Here is a 22,850-nt window from a genome sequence, read left to right as displayed (position 1 = left end):
ACATTAACTTTGAACAAATCACTTGATTAACATTCTATATTTTTGTATTGTGATTACAGACAGAATACAAGATAAATGATTTCATCACAGGTGGCTTACTAGGGAGTTTGAGTTACTGATTTGTGTAATTGAGTCACTGAGGCATATTGAAACTTAATGTACCTGTACTGTACCTGTATGTATTGTATGGGCCTCTATGATTGATTTGTGTGCTAGCTTCATGAGAAAGTTTTGGGCTTGGCTTGTAGCTGCGGTTTTGCTGGGAATTATGTACCTAAGTAAAAGTTAACCCATCTTTTTGGGATTGGGTTTAAAGGTCTGATCTTTTGGCGATGTTTTAGGGAATTAGGGTACATGTGTTTTGTTCTTGTATTATTTCTTTTGAGACTAGGGGGAATAATATTCATGTCAATTCATAGGTAAGGGGCATTGATGAAAGAGGTCATGTAAAAGGGGGTTGGTTGGGTGGGCAGTCACATCTCGCCAAGGACCACTCTGTGGTCCCCCCAGCTACCACGCATGACTCTGTCAAGGCATCGTGGTCTGATGGCTGCCAGCATGACACATAGGGAACTTAAACATGATCACAATTTCAACAGTGCAGACAAACTAACTGACTTCTTGTATTATCAAGGTAAAGTTGAAAAGTTGAAAATAATTTTGAAGAGAGAATTTGCTTAGGTCAAAAAAATTAACTCTTGGGGAAAGGGTCAATTCTGAGGAAGGAGTTTGCTCTTTATCTTTTCCCTTGCACCTCTTGGATAGCATGACAAGGGTGGATGTGGGATTCTTCCTACTCATCCTCCTCCCCATGATGTCTTGTGGTATAATCATGTGGCATGTTGTAGTCCATATGTGGATTCAAGTATAGTGGGTAAAAATCTGGCATCTGGAACTGGAAACCTGCTTTGGACATAGGAGGCCCCCCATTCCAACACTCTAGCTAGTCATAGTGTATAGGTTTTGACCTCTTTTAAAAATGCCAAGTAATAAGCTCAGTTAGGATTTCAGATGAGTCTGAAGCTAGGGATCATGGAAACCATGTCCAAATATTGCCATTATACTCAGTAGTAGTTACAGTTACAAGATTGACTCACCAAGAAGAGATCATATAATACATGAGAAGCAACACCAGGGAATTATGAGAAAATATTGGGCAGGTACAATGAGTGCATATAAGTTGCCTTTGTCAATATCTTCTTCAACCCTTTTCTACTTGTATACTTTGTGAGCATTCATCATTCCCTGATGACATGTGTATTTATGGAAAAGTGAGTCTAAGGTTTATGGAAAAGATGACATTATTATATATTTTCTTTACTTGACATTTCAATAAGTGCCTTTTTACTTTCAGCTAATTGTGCCCTTTGTATATTAAAATGTAAGCACATTTTGGTAACTTGTTTTAAAATAAGTATAGTTTTAGGACTATGAACCTACAGACTTGCTTCAACTTGGGGTACTTGTACCCTGAGGGACTCAATCTGTGAGTGTGAGTTGCCAGAATATATTCTAAAGGGTTGTAAATAATATATAAGCAACAAATGGATCTATATAAAAATAGAATGGGCTAACTTGGAACATAGTTTTTATTGGAAAGCTCCATGCAGTAGCTGAGCATTCATCAGAGATTTCCTGTTCAGGTACAGGATGGATTCAGTGACTGAAGTCTCTTCCAATTCGGAATTTTAGTCTCCAAGTAATAATTTTAAGCTCTACATCTATGATCCTGTGAACTACATTACCATTATTAGTTGAGATCCTTGTAGTGCTTCTTATTTACTTCAGTCGGTAGACACTTAGCAAGCAATTTTTTTTCAGATGTTGACTGATTCCACTGCAGTGTATCTGTAATTCTGTTTGGTATTCTAGCAAACAAATGCCATTTTAAAAAGAAGCTTCATGTGAATAGTTAGTGAATGAGCCACTAAACAAAATCCAGAGTCACTAGTGCTCTAACTTGGAAGCAAAGATGATACCAAAGTATTGCTAAATTCTATAATTATATCTTTGGAGAGTTGGTATTGTGTAGTAGATAAGAGATCTGCTCTCAGTTTTAAGGAGACTAAGTTCTGAACGATGATGGCAATGTGAACATAGGCAAGTTTTTTTTTTTTAAATCCTTACTTTCGATTTCCGGGTAAACATGGCTGCAACCTAGACGCGACTCACTTCCCCTCCCCGGCACCGAATGAAATAGACTACCTCAAAAGAGCATAAAAATCACCTTTGGAAGAACAGAGGGACTCTCCAGTACCCCACAGAAACGAAGGTACGTGGAGTTTGAACATTTCCACACTATAAGGAGGAGGAAAAGTTCGCACAAAAACGTAAACTGAGCCACCCCCCCCCCAAACCAGAGTAAGCTATCAGAGAGCTCACATAGACAGCGAATGAGTGAGGAGCATCTCTGTCTGGGGTGGTGGGCACACCAGGGTCCTTGGGATCTAAAAACTGCAAGGAAACGACCTCTCAGGGAGGTTTCATGGGAGAATCCTGCGCTGATCACAGGGGGCTGAGGAGCTGAACTCTGGGGCTGTTTCACTGAGCAGCTGGGCAGAGCTGAATACCTGAGTGGGCTGTGCTGATCACCTGGGCAGTTGGGCTGAACACAGGGGCCCTCTCTCTAAGAAACCTCGGAGGCTGGGAAGAACTAGTCTGAGGCAACCTAAATTCACAGAAAACCCATCCATATCACCCAGACCCCAGACCAAAAAAAGAAAGTGGAATAAAACCACCAAAGGGGTGGCTCACATATCCCAAAATCAAGCCTCCAAGAAGAAAGGGGAGAAAAAAAGTGACTATTGAAAACTTTTATGGAGGGAGTACCCAAGGAAAAGAAGACAATGAGGATGAAATCCAAACAAAATCAGAACATGCCTCCCAAAATGGAAACTATCCACAAGCTCTGGAAGATCTCAAACTGGTGCTTACCCAAAAGATGGAAACCTTTTGGAAAAAAATGGGAGAAAGAGATCAGTAGTCTGATAGACAACACTTCACAATTGGAGAAAGAGCTGGAAGCATCCAATAGAAGGGAAGACAAAGCTGAAAAGCAAAACCAGTCCCTAACGACCAGAATTAAGCAACTCAAAGAAAGTGAGATTACAAAACAGCAAGAATCAATAAAGCAAAGCCAAAAAATTAATGAATTAGAAGAAAACAGGAAATATTTCACTGAAAAGGTCACAGACTTGGAAAACAGAGGAAGAAGAGACAACCTCAGAATTATTGGTCTCCCCGAAAAACCAGAGATAAACTAAAACCTCGATGTTATTCTACAGGAGATTATAGAAGAAAATTGCCCACACTTTCTGGAGCAAGGGGGCAAAATAGAAATAGAAAGGGTTCATAGAACACCCTCTATACTAAATCCCCAAAAGACAACCCCTAGGAATGTAATCGCCAAATTCAAGAGCTTCCAAGAAAAGGAGAAAATCCTACAAGAAGCCAAGAAGAGGAGCTTCAGATATAGGGGTACTCCAATAAGGATCACACAGGACTTAGAGGCTAACACATTAAGAGACTGCAAAGCATGGAACACGATATTCAGAAAAGCAAGAGAGCTGGGTCTCCAACCAAGAATCAACTACCCTGCAAAACTGACTATATACTTCCAGGGGAAAGTATGGGCATTCAACAAAATAGAAGATTTCCAAGCATTTGCTTAGAAAATACCAGAACTTAGTGGAAAATTTGATATCCAAGCACAGAAAGCAAGAGAAACATGAAAAGGTAAATATGAAAGAAAGGGAAAAGGAGATAAATCTTATCTTTTTCTTTAAGTCAAACTCTCTTCTATAAGGACTACATTTATATCAAATTATATACATTAATATGTGGGGAAAATGTATTGTGTAACTCTCAAAAATTGTATGCATCATAAGAGTAGTTAGAAGAATCATGCATAGGGAAAGATTGGGCCATCAAGAAGGATTTGGTGAAAGGGGGGGCAAAGAAAGAAAAAGGGAGGAGGGATCATTGATAATACTAACATTTACTTCAAGAAATGGGGGGGGACCAAATAGAATAATCTTTCCCATACAAAGATTCACATGGAAAGGGGAGGGGAAGAACTCTCATATGAGAAGAAGAGGAAGAGAGCATGACCAAATTCCTTTTATGACACAAACATGGTACTAATTCCAAAGCCAGGCAGGCCAAAAACAGAGAAAGAAAATTATAGACCAATCTCCCTAATGAATATAGGTGCAAAAATCTTAAATAGGATACTAGCAAAAAGACTCTAGCAAGTGATCAGACGAGTCATCCACCATGATCAAGTAGGATTTATACCAGGGATGCAGGGCTGGTTCAATATTAGGAAAACCATCCACATAATTGACCACATCAACAAGCAAACCAACAAAAATCACATGATTTTTTCAATAGATGCAGAAGAAGCCTTTGATAAAATACAACACCCATTCCTATTAAAAACACTAGAAAGTGATTTCTGGGTAATCATGGCTGCAATCTAGACGCCACACGGTTCCTCTCCCCAGCACCAAATGAAATAGACTACATCAAAGGAGCATAAAAATCACCTTTGGAGGATCAGAAGGACTCGCCAGTACTCCCCAGGACCCTACAGAGGCGAAGGTACGTGGGGTTTGAACATTTCCACACTATAATAAGAAGGAGGAAAAGCTTGCATAGAAATGTGAACTGAACCGCCCTTCTCCCCCCCCCCCACACCTCCCCCACCAAACCAGAGTGAGCTACTGGAGTGCTCACTGGGACAGCGAGTGAGTGGGGAATGTCTCTGTCTGGGGGGGGGCACTCCAGGGTCCTTGGGATCTGGGGACTGCCAGGAAAAAACGTCTCAGGGTGGTTTCACTGAAGAACCTGGCGCTGAGCACGGGCTGCAGAGCCCTACTCGGGGTGGTTGCGCTGAGCATCTGGGCGGAGCTAAACACCAGGGTGGACCACCCACTGATTATCTGGGCGGAGCTGAAAACCTGGGCACTTTGGCTGTGACTAGGGGCCCAGCTCTCTAAGAAACCTCGGAGTCTGGGAAGAACTAGTCTGAGGCAACCTAAATTCACAGAAAACCCACCCATATCATCCAGACTCCAGACCAAAAAGGAAAGGGGAATAAAACCACCAAAGGGGTGGCTCACATGGCAAAAATCAAGCCTCCAGGAAGAAAGGGAAAAAGGTGACTATTGAAAACTTTTATGGTGGAAGTACCCAAGGAAAAGAAGAGAAAGAGGATGAAATCCAAACAAAATCAGAACATGCCTCCCAAAATGGAAACTATCCACAAGCTCTGGAAGATCTCAAATGGGAACTTACCCAAAATATGGAAACCTGGAAAGAAAAATGGGAGAAAGAGATCAGCAGTCTGACAGATAAGACTGCTCAATTGGAAAAAGAGCTTGAAGCATCCAATAGAAGGGCAGGCAAAGCTGAAAAGCAAAACCAGTCCCTAATGACCAGAATTAAGCAACTCAAAGAAAGTGAGATCATAAAACAGCAAGAATCAATAAAGCAAAGCCAAAAAAAATTAATGAATTAGAAGAAGACATAAAATATCTCACTGAAAAGATCACAGACTTGGAAAACAGAGGAAGAAGAGACAACCTCCGAATTATCGGTCTCCCAGAAAAACCAGAGATAAACAATGAACTCGATACTATTCTACAGGAGATTATAAAAGAAAATTGCCCACACTTTCTGGAGCAAGGGGGCAAAATAGAAATAGAAAGGGTTCATAGAACACCCTCTATACTAAATCCCCAAAAGACAACCCCTAGGAATGTAATCGCCAAATTCAAGAGCTTCCAAGAAAAGGAGAAAATCCTACAAGAAGCTAAGAGGAGGAGCTTCAGATATAGGGGTACTCCAATAAGGATCACACAGGACTTAGAGGCTAACACACTAAGAGACTGCAAAGCATGGAACATGATATTTAGAAAGGCAAGAGAGCTGGGTCTCCAACCAAGAATCAACTACCCTGCAAAACTGACTATATACTTCCAGGGGAAAGTATGGGCATTCAACAAAATAGAAGATTTCCAAGCATTTGCTAAGAAAAGACCAGAACTTAGTGGAAAATTTGATATCCAAGCACAGAAAGCAAGAGAAACATGAAAAGGTAAATATGAAAGAAAGGGAAAAGGAGATAAATCTTATCTTTTTCTTTAAGTCAAACTCTCTTCTATAAGGACTATATTTATATCAAATTATATACATTAATATGTGGGGAAAATGTATTGTGTAACTCTCAAAAATTGTATGCATCATAAGAGTAGTTAGAAGAAACATGCATAGGGAAATATTGGGGCATTAAGAAGATTTGGGGAAAGTGGGGGCAAAGAAAGGAAAAGGGAGAGGGGGAACCATCGATAACACTAAGATTTACTTCAAGAAACAGTCGGGGACTTAATAGAATAATCTTTCCCATATAAAGATACACATGGGAAGGGGAAGGGAAGAACTCTCATATGAGAAGGAGAGGAAGAGAGTGTGAAGTAGAATTACTTAAACCTTACTCTCAGTGAAATCAAATCTGAGAGGGAAGAACATCTAGATCCATTGGGATCCTGAATTCTATCTTATTAAATAGGGCAAGAAAGAAAGGAAAATTAAGGAGGGAGAGGGGGAAAGGAGTATAAAATGGAGGGAAGGAGAGGGGGGGAGGAGAAGGGAGCATAAAAAGGGAGGGGCTAGAAAGGGAAGCATATCAAGGGAGGGGACTAGGGGGAGTGACCTAAAGTAAATAACTGGTTCAAAAGGAGATAGTTAAAGAAGAAAGGTCAGAACTAGGGAAGATATCAAAATGCCAGTGAATCCAAAAATGACAATCATAACTTTGAACGTGAATGGGATGAACTCACCCATAAAACGTAGACAAATAGCAGATTGGATTAGAACTCAAAATCCTACCATTTGTTGTCTTCAAGAAACACATATGAGGTGGGTCGACACTCACAAGGTTAGACTTAAAGGTTGGAGTAAGACCTTTTGGTCCTCAACTGATAGAAAGAAGGCAGGAGTTGCAATCATGATATCTGACAAAGCCAAATCAAAAATAGACCTGATCAAAAAGGATAGGGAAGGTAAATATATTCTGTTAAAAGGGAGTATAGACAATGAGGAAATATCACTAATCAACATGTATGCACCAAATGGTATAGCATCCAAATTTTTAATAGATAAACTAGGAGAATTAAAGGAGGAAATAGACAGTAAAACCATATTAGTGGGAGACTTGAACCAACCACTATCAAATTTAGATAAATCAAACCAAAAAATAAACAAGAAAGAGGTTAAAGAGGTGAATAAAATCTTAGAAAAATTAGAATTAATAGACATATGGAGAAAAATAAATAGGGACAAAAAGGAATACACCTTCTTTTCAGCATCACATGGCACATTCACAAAAATAGATCATACACTAGGTCACAGAAACATGGCACTCAAATGCAGAAAAGTAGAAATAATAAATGCAGCCTTTTCAGATCACAAGGCAATAAAAATATTGATCGGTAAGGGTACATGGAGAGCCAAATCAAAAATTAATTGGAAATTAAATAATATGATACTCCAAAATCTGTTAGTTAGAGAAGAAATCATAGAAACAATTAATAATTTAGTTGAGGAAAATGACAAATGCGAGACATCCTTTCAAGCCTTGTGGGATGCATCCAAGGCAGTACTTAGAGGAAAATTCATATCCCTGAGTGCATATATTAACAAATTAGGGAGGACAGAGATCAAGGAATTGGAAATGCAAATCAAAAAACTTGAGAACGAACAAATTAAAACCCCTCAGAAAAAAACCAAACTAGAAATCCTAAAAATTAAGGGAGAAATTAATAAAATCGAAAGTGACAGAACTATTGAGCTAATAAGCAAGACTAGAAGCTGGTACTTTGAAAAAACAGACAAAATAGACAAAGTACTGGTCAATCTAATTAAAAAAAGGAAAGAAGAAAGGCAAATTAACAGCATCGAGGATGAAAAGGGGGACTTCACCTTCAATGAAGAGGAAATTAAGGCAATCATTAAAAACTACTTTGCCCAACTATATGGCAATAAATATACCAACCTAGGTGATATGGATGAATATTTACAAAAATATAAATTGCCTAGACTAACAGAAGAAGAAATAGATTTCTTAAATAATTCCATATCAGAAAAAGAAATCCAAAAGGCCATCAAAGAACTTCCTAAGAAAAAATCCCCAGGGCCTGACGGATTCACCAGTGAATTCTATCAAACATTCAAAGAACGGCTAACTCCAATACTATACAAACTATTTGACATAATAAGCAAAGAGGGAGTTCTACCAAACTCCTTTTATGACACAAACATGGTACTAATTCCAAAGCCAGGCAGGCCAAAAACAGAGAAAGAAAATTATAGACCAATCTCCCTAATGAATATAGATGGAAAAATCTTAAATAAGATACTAGCAAAAAGTCTCTAGCAAGTGATCAGAAGGGTCATCCACCATGATCAAGTAGGATTTATAACAGGGATGCAGGGCTGGTTCAATATTAGGAAAACTATCCACATAATTGACCACATCAACAAGCAAACCAACAAGAACCACATGATTATCTCAATAGATGCAGAAAAAGCCTTTGATAAAATACAACAACCATTCCTACTAAAACACTAGAAAACATAGGAATAGAAGGGTCGTTCCTAAAAATAATAAACAGTATATATCTAAAACCATCAACTAATATCATCTGCAATGGGGATATACTAGATGCATTCCCATGAAGATAAGGAGTGAAACAAGGATGCCCATTATCACCTCTATTATTTGACATTGTACTAGAAACACTAGCAGTAGCAATTAGAGAAGAAAAAGAAATTGAAGGCATTAAAATAGGCAAGGAGGAGACCAAATTATCGCTCTTTGCAGATGACATGATGGTCTACTTAAAGAATCCTAGAGATTCAACCAAAAAGCTAATCGAAATAATCAACAACTTTAGCAAAGTGGCAGGATACAAAATAAACCTACATAAGTCATCAGCATTTCTATATAATTCCAACACAGCTCAGCAGCAAGAACTAGAAAGAGAAATCCCATTCAAAATTACCTTAGACAAAATAAAATACTTAGGAATCTATCTCCCGAGACAAACACAGGAATTATATGAATACAACTACAAAACACTTTCAACACAACTAAAACTAGACTTGAGCAATTGGAAAAACATTAACTGCTCATGGGTAGGACGAGCCAATATAATAAAAATGACCATCCTACCCAAACTCATTATCTATTTCGTGCCATACCCATGGAACTTACAAAAATTTTTTTACTGATCTAGAAAAAACCATAACAAAGTTCATTTGGAAGAACAAAAGACCAAGGATATCCAGGGAAATAATGAAAAAAAAATACAAAGGAAGGAGGCCTTGCAGTTCCAGATCGCAGGCTATATTATAAAGCAGCAGTCATCAAAACAATTTGGTACTGGCTAAGAGAAAGAAAGGAGGATCAATGGAATAGACTCGGGGAGGGTGACCTCAGTAAGACAGTATATGACAAACCCAAGGATCCCAGCTTTTGGGACAAAAATCCACTATTTCATAAAAACTGCTGGGAAAATTGGAGGACAGTGTGGGAAAGATTAGGTTTAGATCAACACCTCACACCCTACACCAAGATAAATTCAAAATGGGTGAATGACTTGAACATAAAGAAGGAAACTATAAGAAAATTAGGCGACCACAGAATAGTATACATGTCAGAGCTTTGGGAAGGGAGAGGCTTTAAAACCAAGCAAGACTTAGAAAGAGTCACAAAATGCAAAATAAATAATCTGGAATACATCAAATTAAAAAGTTTTTGTACAAACAAAACCAATGTAACTAAAATCAGAAGGGAAGCAACAAATCGGGAAACAATCTTCATAAAAACCTCTGACAAAGGTTTAATTACTCAAATTTATAAAGAACTAAATCAATTGCACAAAAAATCAAGCCATTCTCCAATTGATAAATGGGCAAGGGACATGAACAGGCAGTTCTCAGCCAAAGAAATCAAAACTATCAATAAGCACATGAAAAAGTGTTCTACATCTCTTATAATCAAAGAGATGCAAATCAAAACAACCCTGAGGTATCACCTCACACCTAGCAGATTGGCTAACATGACAGCAAAAAAAGTAATGAATGCTGGAGGGGATGTGGCAAAGTAGGGACATTAATTCATTGCTGGTGGAGTTGTGAATTGATCCAGCCATTCTGGAGGGCAATTTGGAACTATGCCCAAAGGGCTATAAAAGACTGTCTGCCCTTTGAACCAGCTTTAGCACTGCTGAGTTTGTACCCCAAAGAGACAATAAGTAAAACGACTTTACAAGAATATTCATGGCTGCACTCTTTGTGGTGGCCAAAAATTGGAAAATGAGGGGATGCCCTTCAATTGGGGAATGGCTGAAAAAATTGTGGTATATGTTGGTGATGGAATACTATTGTGCTAAAAGGAATAATAAATTAGAGGAATTCCATGGAGACTGGAAAAACCTCCAAGAAGTGATGCAGAGCGAAAGGAGAAGAACCAGGAAAACATTATACACAGAAACTGATACACTGTGGTACAATCGAAGGCAATGGACTTCTCCATTAGTGTCAATGCAATGTCCCTGAATAATCTGCAGGGATCCAAAAAACACTATCCACAAGCAGAGAATAAACTATGGGAGTAAAAACACTGAGGAAAAGCAACTGCTTGACTACAGGGGGAAGGGGATACGACTGAGGAGAGACTCTAAATGAGCACTCTAATGCAAATACCAACAACATGGAAATGGGTTCGAATCAAGAACACATGTGATACCCAGTGGAATCCCGCGTCGGCCACGGGGGGTGGGAGGGAGGAAAAGAAAATGATCTTTGTTTCCAATGAATAATGTTTGAAAATGACCAAATAAAGTAATGTTTAAAGTGAAAACAAAAAGCAAAATGGATAAAAAAAAAATCCTTACTTTCTGTCTTAGCAACAGCTATAAGCAGAAGGGCAAGGGCTAAGCAAATGGAACTAGTGACTTGACCAGAGTCACATAGCTAGGAATTATGTGAATTCAGATTTGAACCTAGGTCCTCCTGACTTCAGACATGGCCCTCCATTCACTGTGCTACTCATTGTCCCAGGAAAATCTTTTAATGTCTCACTGACTCTTTAGAATCAGAGTAAGATATTTCTCTTCATTGTGTATAAGTGGAATTTGAATGCTTGGACTTCATCCCCTACAAGTCCTTAAGTATTTCCCAGAATTCCTTTCCTCTCTCTCCACCATGTTGCGTGGTTACATTTGTAACTCCTCCCTCGCTCTCTTCCTCCATGAGCAGGCTGGGTATAGGTAGTTCTTTTACGTTAGTTATTATTAATAAAACTTTTAAAATATAATAATTATTGAACATCAATTTTAATCTTCATAATTGGCTGAAGAAATTTTATCACAAGGAGCTTTCTATTGCATTGACATCATAGGTCTGTACAAAACCAACCAACCTACCAACCAACAGCAAAACCTCCCATTTTTTTTACAACACTTACCTTCCGTCTTGGAATCAATACTATATATTGGTTGCAAGGCAGAAGAGTGGTAAGGGCTAGGCAATGGGGGTCAAGTGACTTTCCCAGGATCACACAGCTGGAAAGTGTCTGGGGCCAAATTTAAATCTAGGACCTCCCGTCTCTAGGCCTGGCTCTCAATCCACTGAGTCACCCAGCTCCCCCCCCCCCACACACACACATTTTGAGTCATTTGGAGAAAGATATTATCTGAAAACTGCAAACCTGACATGGCATAAATGATCCTCACTATGTCGTTTTAAGAGTGATACATTTAATTCAAAGTTATACAAGTTTTCAGGTTCTCTAATAGGAGAATTGAGAATAAGGTAGGATTTCTACATGGAATCTTTCAAAATAAAATAATTCTATCTAATCAAGGTTTGAAATAAATTATGAAAGGTCCTCACAGACATTGAAGTGTGGGCAAGAAATTTGTCAAGGCTCATAGATCATCAGACTGTTCAGATGCTCTGTGGGAAATCAATAAATTTTTGCTTATAATATTCTCCATTAAGAACATCTCCATATCTTTATGGTTCTTGGATAGAATGGGTAAGGTCAGGTAAAAATGCACTTTGTAAGTTGGTAAGCATTTCTTTATATGGCTAATCAATATGCTTGACTAGCAATCTGTCTAGGAAAGGCTGTCATGAATTTGACCCAAGTCAAAATAAAAGAGAACTATTAGTTACTTGATAAGTCACAGATAGTCATGCTTCAACTGAGATAAGGAAACTCATTATTAAGGGAAATAATCTGGAAGTGTTAAAAATTCCCCTGAGACCGATCTCATTCTATTCTCACTACCTGGCTTCTGCCTAAAAAAAACTTTTCCCTCTCCAGTATTTCTCTTTATCCTTTCCCTCTGTAGAGTAAACTCTGCAACTGAGGCCCATGGACTTCATAAATAGAGTAGGACAATTATAATGGACCTGAGAGCATATTGGAGTTGGGTTCTAGTGGATTCTGTGTGGAATTCTAGTGGAAAACTTAATTTTTCAATCCACAAAAGTTACCCCTCTCATATCATCATTCAAATATAATTCAGGAAAAATTTACCTGACCAAGTCCTCTTTACATTACACTTTTGTCTTAGTGTAATTATTTTAGGCTGACCAGTAAGGATTTATTAAGTATTCACTTATGGGCAAGGCAATGTGCACAAGTAGAAACAAAAAGAATTAAAATTCTTACACTTTAGGTTTTTCCATTCTAATGAAAGAACACAACACCTATAAGATTGTAGTGGCAAGGGAGTGGGGTTCTAGAGGGGAATAAGTAGGGGAATATGAAAATATAGGAGTAATCCAGTCCAGGAAGAGTGTGTGTGTGTGTGGGGGGGGTTGACTTGAATATGGCTTATAATTCTAGAATTCTGAGGGAAGATATCTTCAGTTTATAAGTAGATAATAGAGAATATGGCTAGAAAGTAAGGGGGTAAAGTAAAGTATAGCTGGGACTTTTCAGAAAATGTTCTAAGAAAGGCAGTCATCAGTTAGGAGATCAAGAGCCCAAAGCAGAAGTTTCTTATTGGTGCTCAGATTTGGAAGCATAAATTTGCCCTAAGTATTGCTTGCTTGTGCGCAACTCTTTCTGTGTGGTCCTATTGTTACAGGGTCTAAAAGGGGAGAAATTTCTAGGGCAATGGAAAAGATTTTTATCTAGGCGTCACTGGGAGAGTTATGTCTTGAATTTGGGCCTTTACATTTTTTATTCATTAAGTTCTTTTATATTCTTGAGCTTTTGTTCTTCCAAATGAATTATTATTCTTTCTGGTTCAATGAAATAAATTTTGGTAATTTAATTGGTATGACATTTAATAGATTAGTTTAAAACTATCTGGTACTGGTTAAGAAATAGAAAAGCAGATCAGTAGAATAGAACAGGCATAAAACAGACAGTAAAAATAGATTATAGTAACCTTATGTTTCATAAAAATAAAGATTGAAGATTTTGGAGTAGGAATTCACTATTTGGTAAAAATTGTTGAGAAATCTAGAAAGCAGTCTGGCAGAAACTACATATATGCCAGTATCTTACCCCATTTACCAAGATAAGATAAAAATGTTTACTTGACCTAGACATAAAGGGAGATACAAACAAATTAGAAGAATAAGAAACTTTATACCAATCAGATTTATGTATAGGAGAAGAATTTATGAATAAACAAGAGAGGAAGGGTATTGTGAGATATAAAATGGGTAATTTTGATTATATTAAATTAAAATATTTTTACAAACAAAATTTATGCAGACAAGATTAGATGGAAAGCAAAAAATGTGGTGGGATATTTTATAGATAGTTTCTAAGACAGAAGTGTCATATCTAAAATATATAGAGAATTTTTGTTAAACTAACAAGAATATTAGCCATTCCCCAATTGATAAAAGGGCAAAAGAGAAGAACAGACTTTTTTAAATGAAGAAATCAAAGCTATAAACATACACATATACACATGCAACATTTATTAAGGTGCAGTAGTATTCCATCACAATCATGTGCAAATAATATATAAATAACCATATGATAAAATATTCTAAATCATTATTAGGAGAAACACAGATCAAAACAACTGAGATATCATCTCACACCTATCAGATTGGTTAAAATGATAAGAGGGAAAAATGACAAATGTCAGAGGAGATGTGGAAAAATGGGGACACTATTACACAGCTGGAGGAATGGAACTGATCTAATGATTTTGGGAAGCAATCTGGAATTATTCCCAAAGAATTATAAAATTATGCATAATTTTGACACAGTAATATCACTAATAGGTGTGTTTCCTAAGGTGATCATGGAAAAATGGATCTTGTATGTTCTAAAATATTTGTAGCAGTTCCCTTTGTGGTGGCAAAGAACTGGAAATTGAGGGATATCTATCAATTGGAGAATGGCTAAAGAAGTTGTGGCACATGACTCCATCACAATCTTACTATTGTGCTGTAAGAAATGATGAGCTTAAAAGATGGAAAGACCTATATGAAATTATGAAGAGTGAAAAGATCCAAGAGAACATTATAAATAGCAATAGAATTATCATATGAAGGATGACTTGTATATCTCCATCTTCAGAGAGAGAACTGAAAAATAGAGATAGGCAAGACATAGTTTTATATATACATATAACCTTTCATTCAAATAATTTCTTCCCTAATGCAGAAAAGGGAGAGGAAGAAGGGAGATACCTGGGAATTTTAATGAAACAAAACAAAAAAAAACAAATAAATTCAAAAGAATTTGGGCCTTGAGAACTTTAGGAAGAAAGGACAGATAAAGAGAATCCATATTGATGATACATCTCATTTGTATCTGATACATACATCTTCCCCTAACTCTGCAGCTTAGGTGCTGGGATTTTTGTGGGTTGTTACTACAGTACAAGTTGCTAAGGAGTGACCCCCACTTCCTTTGAACTGATGGAAACTCTGGTGACACCAAAGAACAATGGACAGAAGTCTTTGTTCCCCTGGCCCTTGCTATATGATTTGTGGTCCCCTTTCTGTCCAGTATACAAATGAAGAGAAAGAGAGTGAGAGAGTATCCCTTACAAGTTTTCAGAAAAAAACATAGTTGGTGCATATACTTGTGCTACTTCAGTTGGACCTTTTAAATCCTAATATTATTCTAATTTTTTGATATATGTTTAAAAAAAAGGCAGCCACCAAAATCCCGACTGAATTTAATGATGGCACCTTAAAGCAAGATTTGCAAAGTTGCACCCCTTTTAAAGAGGGTTGCTTTCCTTAGTGTAAGGTAAGCTGAGGTAGAATGTAGAAGGAGACTAGTAGGAGAACCATTAAAGCCATATATTATAATTTTATGTGGAACTAGTACACACGAGCACTCTTTTTACAAGTGTAATCTGGAACTTTTTCTCTCCACATATGGAAAATCATCATTCATTATACAGTTAGTTACAGGATCCTGTAGGACTCTGAGTCATTGAATACCATTTGCACAAGAACAACAACAAAAAAAAGTTCTCTAACCTGTCTTTTTCAATAGTTGTATCTTCCAATTTGGAATCCAAGACTGGCATTCCCTGGAAAGCATTTCTGTGGGAAGAATAGGTAGCTGGCACTCTCAGGCTCCATTTTTTCTCTTGTCCAAATAGTCCCACAAATGTCCCCTCTGCAGTCCACAACCCAGAGGTCCCATCTGAAGAGCCACTGATGATGAAAGAATCAGAGCCATAAGAGAAGTGCTCCACACTCACAACTGTGCAGCTGTGGGCCTTCCAGCTCCGAAGGAGGAGGGGGTTACTGGATGAACTCTAAAGGATTGATAATGGAGAAAAGATGAACAATTGGTCACAAGAGCTGCTGATTTGAGCAAAATGAATACACCATTTCCACAGGATTCCAAATATTTTGTCTTATTTTGTTCAGTTGAGGTGGGAAAGGTCTAGATCTGTGAGTTCACTGATATCAAGATTTGTGATTTTGCTTGTGTAGAAATTCACTTGACTTATGTAGCTAAGTTAAATTGTCTGTGTCTTATAGTCTTAGAAAAATTACATTGGGCCCTGAGAGTTAAGTCAGAGTCACATAAATAATATGTATCAGAAGCAACACTTGAATCTTTTTTCTTCCAAGGCCACCCTTTGATCCCTCACACTGTCACTTCTTTAAAGTTTTGGTATAGTACATCTATACAACTGGACTTGTTGATATGAACAATCCCTATATCATCAGGCAGTAGATGTGACAATTAATGGAAGAAACAAGGTTACTGAGAAACAAAACAACTAGTTTAAAAGTGTAAACATGGTCAAATACTTCACATCTAATAGCTTAAAGATACTTCCCCACGAGTTTCCAAATTTAGATGGTATGATTAAGAAGGATGGAGACTATAAACGTGGAATGGCATTTCTTATCTATCTCATTCAAAATGACTTCTAGAAGATGAGGGAAGTTAAATACTAGAATGAGCAGCTTATGTCACAGAGGATATTATCTAAGATGATAGATTTCCTTTTTTCTGGTATGGTAGAGATGAATTCTAATGTGGTGAGCTTGAGGTCAAGAGAAACTGAATCCTAAGGGCTCCTTCCAGGCCCAGAGAATCAATGTGAATCGTGAACATCCTAACTTAAAGGATGGTCAATCACACCAATGGTATTCAGCCTCTGATAATGAAACTATTGAATGAAGCACAAGTTTTTGAACCTTATTTTTTCCAATAATAGTTTCTTATTTAACTCTAAGACCTATAGATGAAATAGAATATTTACTGGCACTGGGATGAATGGAATGAAGGAGGGAGGAAATTGCTTATTTGATAGCAATCATCCCTTCTAGATAGTATTTGTGGAAATTGATTTCTTCCAGTGCTGCAAGTGGCCTGTATCACTGAATCCTTTCTGGTGACACATTTCCTATCTCTAGAGCTAGACCCCTCCAATGACACATATTCCTTGAGTCTTTCTAGTGGACTCTTTGACAAAAGACAAATGGAACCTTGAAAAAAAGTTCATGTAGAACATGGGTAAGCATTATGTTTTTCTTTTTCTTTTCTTTTCTTTTTTTTATATTTTTTAAAATTGGGAATGCCCCCTTCCTGCCCTGCAAAGGTTTGTAATTGGTCCTGAAATAACCTAAAGTTTAAGTGATTTTTCTTAGAATCCCTGAGTGGGTAGGGAACTTAATGATAAAGAGATTTTGAGAAGAATCTGATTCTCCTCTATAAGGGCAAGATCCTCCAGGAATGAAACTAGTCTACCTTGGACTTGGTTTTACTATAAGGAGTTGGTCTCACACAGATTAGGTTGTTTCTTTTTTAAAAAAATTTAAATGTATTTTATTTTCAAATGAAGCTCTGCCTTCTCTCTCTCTCATTCTTGCCCTCCCTCAGTTGAGAAAGTAATGTTACAAACACGTAGTCAAGACAAAAAAATTCCTGAGTTGTCCATGTCCAGAAAAAATCATCTCAAGTGGCACTCTGAGGTCATCATTATTTTATCAAAAGGTGTGTGGCATATTTCATCATGAGTTCTCTGTAACTACAAATGGCTGTTTTGTTGATCAGTTATAGGTTCAATTCTGGTGGAATCTGGATGCACAGAGGGATCTCAGACTCTTCTCTCATTTGCTTCCCTAAGGAATTCTGAGGAAAAATAGCTTAAAGTTAATGACCATGCCTAGGATCTCCCATTTGAAGGGATTAATAGGGTCTCTAATAGAAAGGAACTCATTATACAAAGTAGATAGGTACAGAATATATATTTATTCACTTTTACAAGAATAAAATATTTAAAACTTAAAAAAAACCCTAAGTATACATTGGCAAGTACTTAAATATGATATAATAACCATAACTATTGTTTTAGGAATAAAACATGAAACCTAAACTTAAAAAGTCGAAACATGAAATGCTTCCTGGGACTTTGTTGTCCTCAGTCCCCAGAAGAAAAGAGGTTCATCAAAGAATTTATAAATTTCTCAGAAAAGAAAATTTGGAAAGAAATATAGATAATCAGGATAGTTTTGAAAGTAACATGTTAAACTTGTTACATTCTTAAAAGAAGTTGTGAAGTAAACAGACAGGCAGGCAAGATGTTTGAAAAATACATATTGAAATTATATAGTTAAAAAAGAAAAGGAAGCTGATTAAAGGGATCTGTGGCTTTAATGTGATCTTTTTTCCATGTCTCTTTGTATATAGAAATATTTGTTTGTGTGTGTTCAGAATTTTGTTTTGAAAAATATCTGTGTTCAGTCCCTTATATTCAGGGAAAGACAACAGAAGAGTCAATCAGAGACTTGAGGCTCAGACCTAGGATTATTTAAACCAGACAATGTGCTTGCTGCTATATAAAGGGAGTTACCATTGGTGCCAAGAAGGTGTGTGTGTGTGTGTGTGTGTGTTAGATTCCCCTTCCTCTTCTTAGACAGAAATATCAACACCCATAACAGATGGAGAGAAATAGAAATAGTGGAAGTTATATTCTGATTTCTTGTATTATCATCTCATGAAAACTTACCAGGGTGGTTCCATAGTCTGAAATATCCCACACCTGAATAAAGCCACTGGAGTCTCCCGTGACCAGGAGTTGGTTATTCTTGGTGGCTGACAATCCAGTCACAGAAATATCCTCTTTTAAGGGAGCATAAAATTTGCCTGTGTGGAGTGGAAAATACATAACTCATTCAATCCAGAAGACCTCATTATTTTCCAGGTAAGCCAGTTGTTATAATGCTATATACATAGTCCTTAGATAGAATTTAATAGGAACTTACCTAGGAAAGGTATTTTGCCAGATTCTGTGTATCTTCCCCTGAATCAATCAAAGATTATCATTTGACTTACAGAAGTAGTGGTGATTTGGTCCCAGGATGGAGAGACTTTTATGATTTTAATTCCTTAGCTACTTTTTCAACTCAGATTAATTTATGATTGTGATTGAGCAATAACCATACCTTTTTGATGGCATCACAATTTGTATTCTTTTCCTCTTTTTTTCTGAACTTGTATTTCCATCAAAATTTCCTGTCTTACCATACCTCCTCCCTTTCAGGGTTCTATAAATATTAGGTTTCAGAACCTTGACATAGACATACCCAATGGGGAAAAATAGCTCAGAATATGTTTGTAAAGGTGTAGCAATGCTGCTTTGTTACATACATTAATCACTATTCAACCTTTTAGGTTACTTTGTTTTTAAGATCTTAATAGATTACAGAATAGCCTAATGTATGAGACATTATTTTTTCTCCATTACTCTTCCTTCCTTAGAAGATCTCTTCACTGATGGAAGAGACCCCAAGATCCTCTTGCTGAGGTCAAAGCAGTTGTCTCCCCATTTACCTCTTGACCATTGTTGAGGGCACGGTTGAGATACAGAGCATCCTATTAATCTGACAAGATACTGAGCTCAAGAAAGGTCATTTGTGTACTGTGCTTCAAACTCAATATTGAACAAACACACCTCTTTCTCTACCGATAAAATCAATTCTGGGCTGCTAAGATTAAGCCAAACGCCTCCACTTCCCATTCATCCCCCTTCAACACTTCCTTGGCTATGTTCTACTCTGGCATTGCATGCCTCTTCCACTGTGCTCTCTGGAATTTTCCTTTACTTTAGATTACTTCTCAGGGTCCTTCTGTCTTCTCACTCTTATAAAGATCTGATTCTGAAGTTGAGTTTGAGGGGCTTCTTCAATGGGGAAGAATGCTTTAAGGAGAGGGACATTTGATCACCTTTCATGAAACCTGAGCTGGAACTTAAAGGCTGTAGACAGGTCATTTATCCTTTCTGCTCTATTACATGAAACATTTGGTTGAGTTGACCTCTAAGGTCCTTCCTAGCTCTGAGTCTGTAACATGAATTACATTGCTCTAATTTCCAACTGCAGTGGGGCTAGAACTGTCAGATGGCTGGTACCTGAAAGATTGTCATCTCTATTTATAGCGTGGGTTCAGAATTTTCTAGCCTATTCATCTGTTTTCCCCACTTATCTTGGTGCTGAGCTTGCCTCCTCTTCTGAATTTCCTTGTAGTCACTGAGTTATAAAACATGTCCATTAGACTTGCCAGGTCACCTGCAGAGAGAGTCTGGAAACCTATCCTGAAACTCTTCATTTAGACTCTCTTTGAAGACTTGTATTGATATTGCCTCATTTCAATCCCAAATAATTTTCAATTGGAGGAATTCATTTGTGTATGTTATCAGTATTTTCCCATTCTATTTAATGAAAGTTATTACAGCAGCGTTTAGTTTGCTGAGAGACACTGTGTCCCAAATCAAAAAACATTTTTTTGCCTGCAATTAAGACGTTAACATTAGTTTTAAGTGTTTTAGACACTAAGCAAAGGACTTCTCTCCTCCATCATGGGAATTAAGAGAATTCTCTCGAAGAGAATTAGGAAGAGCTCAGAAGGTGTTGTCAAGGATGCAACTACTACTCATCTTGTGACACTGAGTCATCACTGACTATTTGGTGCTTTGGCAGATCCTGTACACAAAATCTGAATCAGCTTACAATTATAGCCCAAAGCATTAGACTTTTTCCAGGGACACACACTTTCTTCACAGGGGGAAACAAAAACATTCATACAAAAACCACCCAGATAATCTGTGTCTAAGTTGTTTTGTTTTGTCATAATAAGGTCCTAACTTTTCATTCAGTAATCATTCAGTAAATATTTATTAATACAATATAATAATAATACAATATAATACAATAAATTAAGCATGTAATAAGTGCTGGAAGAGAGTCAAACTTTAGCTAAGATTGGTCCTTGTGTTCATTAAGTTACTATCTCGTGTGTGTAGGATCTGACACAAATATAGATAAAGATATAGTATATCATATGATATAAGTACATTAGAGAGTTATAAAACAAAATGCTATATATAAAGTCCTATAGAAATAGCTACTATTGACCTATGTTACCAGAAAAGACTTCATTTACATATAAGTGTGATTTTAGTTGAGATTTAAAGAATGGGTAGGAAGTCTTTGGACAAAGATGGAGGAAAAGCAAAGAAACATAAGAACACAGAATCTGTTCAGGCAATTGAGTGGTTTAGGTTGAGTGGTTTGCAAGGTCCTTAGAGGGGGATAATTTGAAAGAAAGATGAAAACACATGGTGATGTCAAATTGTTGGAAGCCTTGCTTGAATGTCAAACAAAAGAGCCTGGACTTTACTCAGGAGGCAATAGGAAACCCATAAGGATTTTTGCAGTGAAAAGGATCGATGCATTAGAAAGTCTATTCTGATAGCAGAATGAAGGTTTTAGTAGAGGGGGCAGAGAATGGATGCAGAAAGATCTGTTTGGAAGCCACTGCCTTAATAGTGATGGGTGGTAATGATAACCTATATCAGAGTGTTGGCATGTAGTAAGGAATAGAGAGGAAGGAAGGGTGAGATATTTTGTAGGGAGGAAATTTATAATACCTGGTTATGAGAGATGATGAAAGGGGTGGGTAGAAATCAAGGATAAGGTTAATGTGAATGTTATAAGTATAGGAGACTGACTAAATGATGGTACTGACAGAAATGGAAAAGATGTAAGGATTAACATTTTTAGGGTGAAAATAGCAAATTTCATTTAATCTCATGGAGTTGGAAGTGCCAGTAGAAATAGGTCTTACCCTACTTGAACTATCATGCATTGACTTTTGGCTCACCCAGAACTTTTATTTTTTGCATGTTATGGGGTTTCAAGAGTGACAGCCATGTAGTGTCAATGGGAGAACATGTGTTTTAAAAATATGGCTTTAGGGGGCAACTGATTAGCTCAGTGGATTGAGAGCCAGGCCTAGAGACAGGCAGGCGGTCCTAGGTTCAAATATTGCCTCAGACATTTCCCAGCTGTGTGACCCTGGGAAAGTCACTTGACCCCCATTGCCTAGCCCTTACCACTATTCTGCCTTAGAACCAGTACACAGTATTGATTCCAAGACAAAAGGTAAGGGTTTAAAAAAAAAGAGAGACTAATGGCCACAGAGATTAAGCAACAATATAATATATTATGTAATATATATTATATGTATAACATGTATTATATAAACAGTATAAAAATAGCCAATAGATAGAGAAATAACTCTGGGCTCACTCCATTATAAAAGTAACTTTAGCCTATATCCACTGAAATCCAAAAGGAACAATATACTAACTAAAGCTCAAAGCAGATAACTTCACTATTGTTGGGCCAAAGTACCTCCAACATCTTTGCATAACTGGTAACACTTTTTTGGAATATATGGATGAATTACAAATGAGAGAAATAGGAACAAAAGTAAATTGAGTTCCTGGTAACTCTATTGGTCAGGCATCCTAGGAATTTGCTTAGCATTTCTTAAAGTGCTAAGCTTAGTCAGGAAGACCTGATTCCAAATCCAGCCTCACACATTTACTACCTGTATGACCCTGAGAAAGTCACCTCATTGGAGAAGGAAAAGACATATCACTCCAATATTGTTGCAAGAAAACCCCATTAACTGTATTGATGTGATGTGTTTCATGGGCTCACGAAGAGTCTAAACACAACTGAACAGCAGCACGCATTTGCACAGATATTTTAGGAAACACATTTTAGGTAAAGGAAGAAGTGTGAGCAATGGTATTGAAGTGGGAAATTGTAGGATATGTTTAGGAAATAGCAAAAATTTGACTGGAGGTCAGAGTAGATGAAGGACAATAATAGGAACTGTGGACAGAAGGACAATAGTATGAATCAGAAAAAAAAAAGTATCCAGCCAATTTAAAGCATAAGTTGAATGCTAGAATTTTGGACATAAAAACACCTTCCAGTCTCAATTGCCTAATGTTATTGATATAGAA

The 22,850-nt window shown here is 37.2% G+C and overlaps 1 protein-coding gene across 10 annotated transcripts in view; it reads right to left on the bottom strand.

The window, feature by feature from the left end:
* The window catches only part of LOC100029142 (WD repeat-containing protein on Y chromosome-like), a 171,965-nt gene that overhangs the window by 56,374 nt on the left and 92,741 nt on the right, over window positions 1–22,850 (bottom strand). For all 10 annotated transcript variants that reach the window (XR_008916421.1, XR_008916422.1, XM_056817246.1 and 7 more), the window contains 2 exons: window positions 18,543–18,679; window positions 15,547–15,830 (listed from right to left, as the gene is read on the bottom strand). Coding sequence is in view for 8 of the 10 variants with exons in the window: in XM_056817246.1 (XP_056673224.1) it covers window positions 15,547–15,830; window positions 18,543–18,679 (421 nt within the window). In the remaining 2 variants the exon portion in view is untranslated. The remainder of the gene's footprint in view (window positions 1–15,546; window positions 15,831–18,542; window positions 18,680–22,850) is intronic.

This window comes from Monodelphis domestica, chromosome 2 (assembly GCF_027887165.1).
Source record: "Monodelphis domestica isolate mMonDom1 chromosome 2, mMonDom1.pri, whole genome shotgun sequence".
NCBI classification, from domain to species: Eukaryota; Metazoa; Chordata; class Mammalia; order Didelphimorphia; family Didelphidae; genus Monodelphis; species Monodelphis domestica.
Note: the sequence above shows the minus strand (reverse complement) of the source record. Positions and strands in the feature narration are given on the sequence as shown.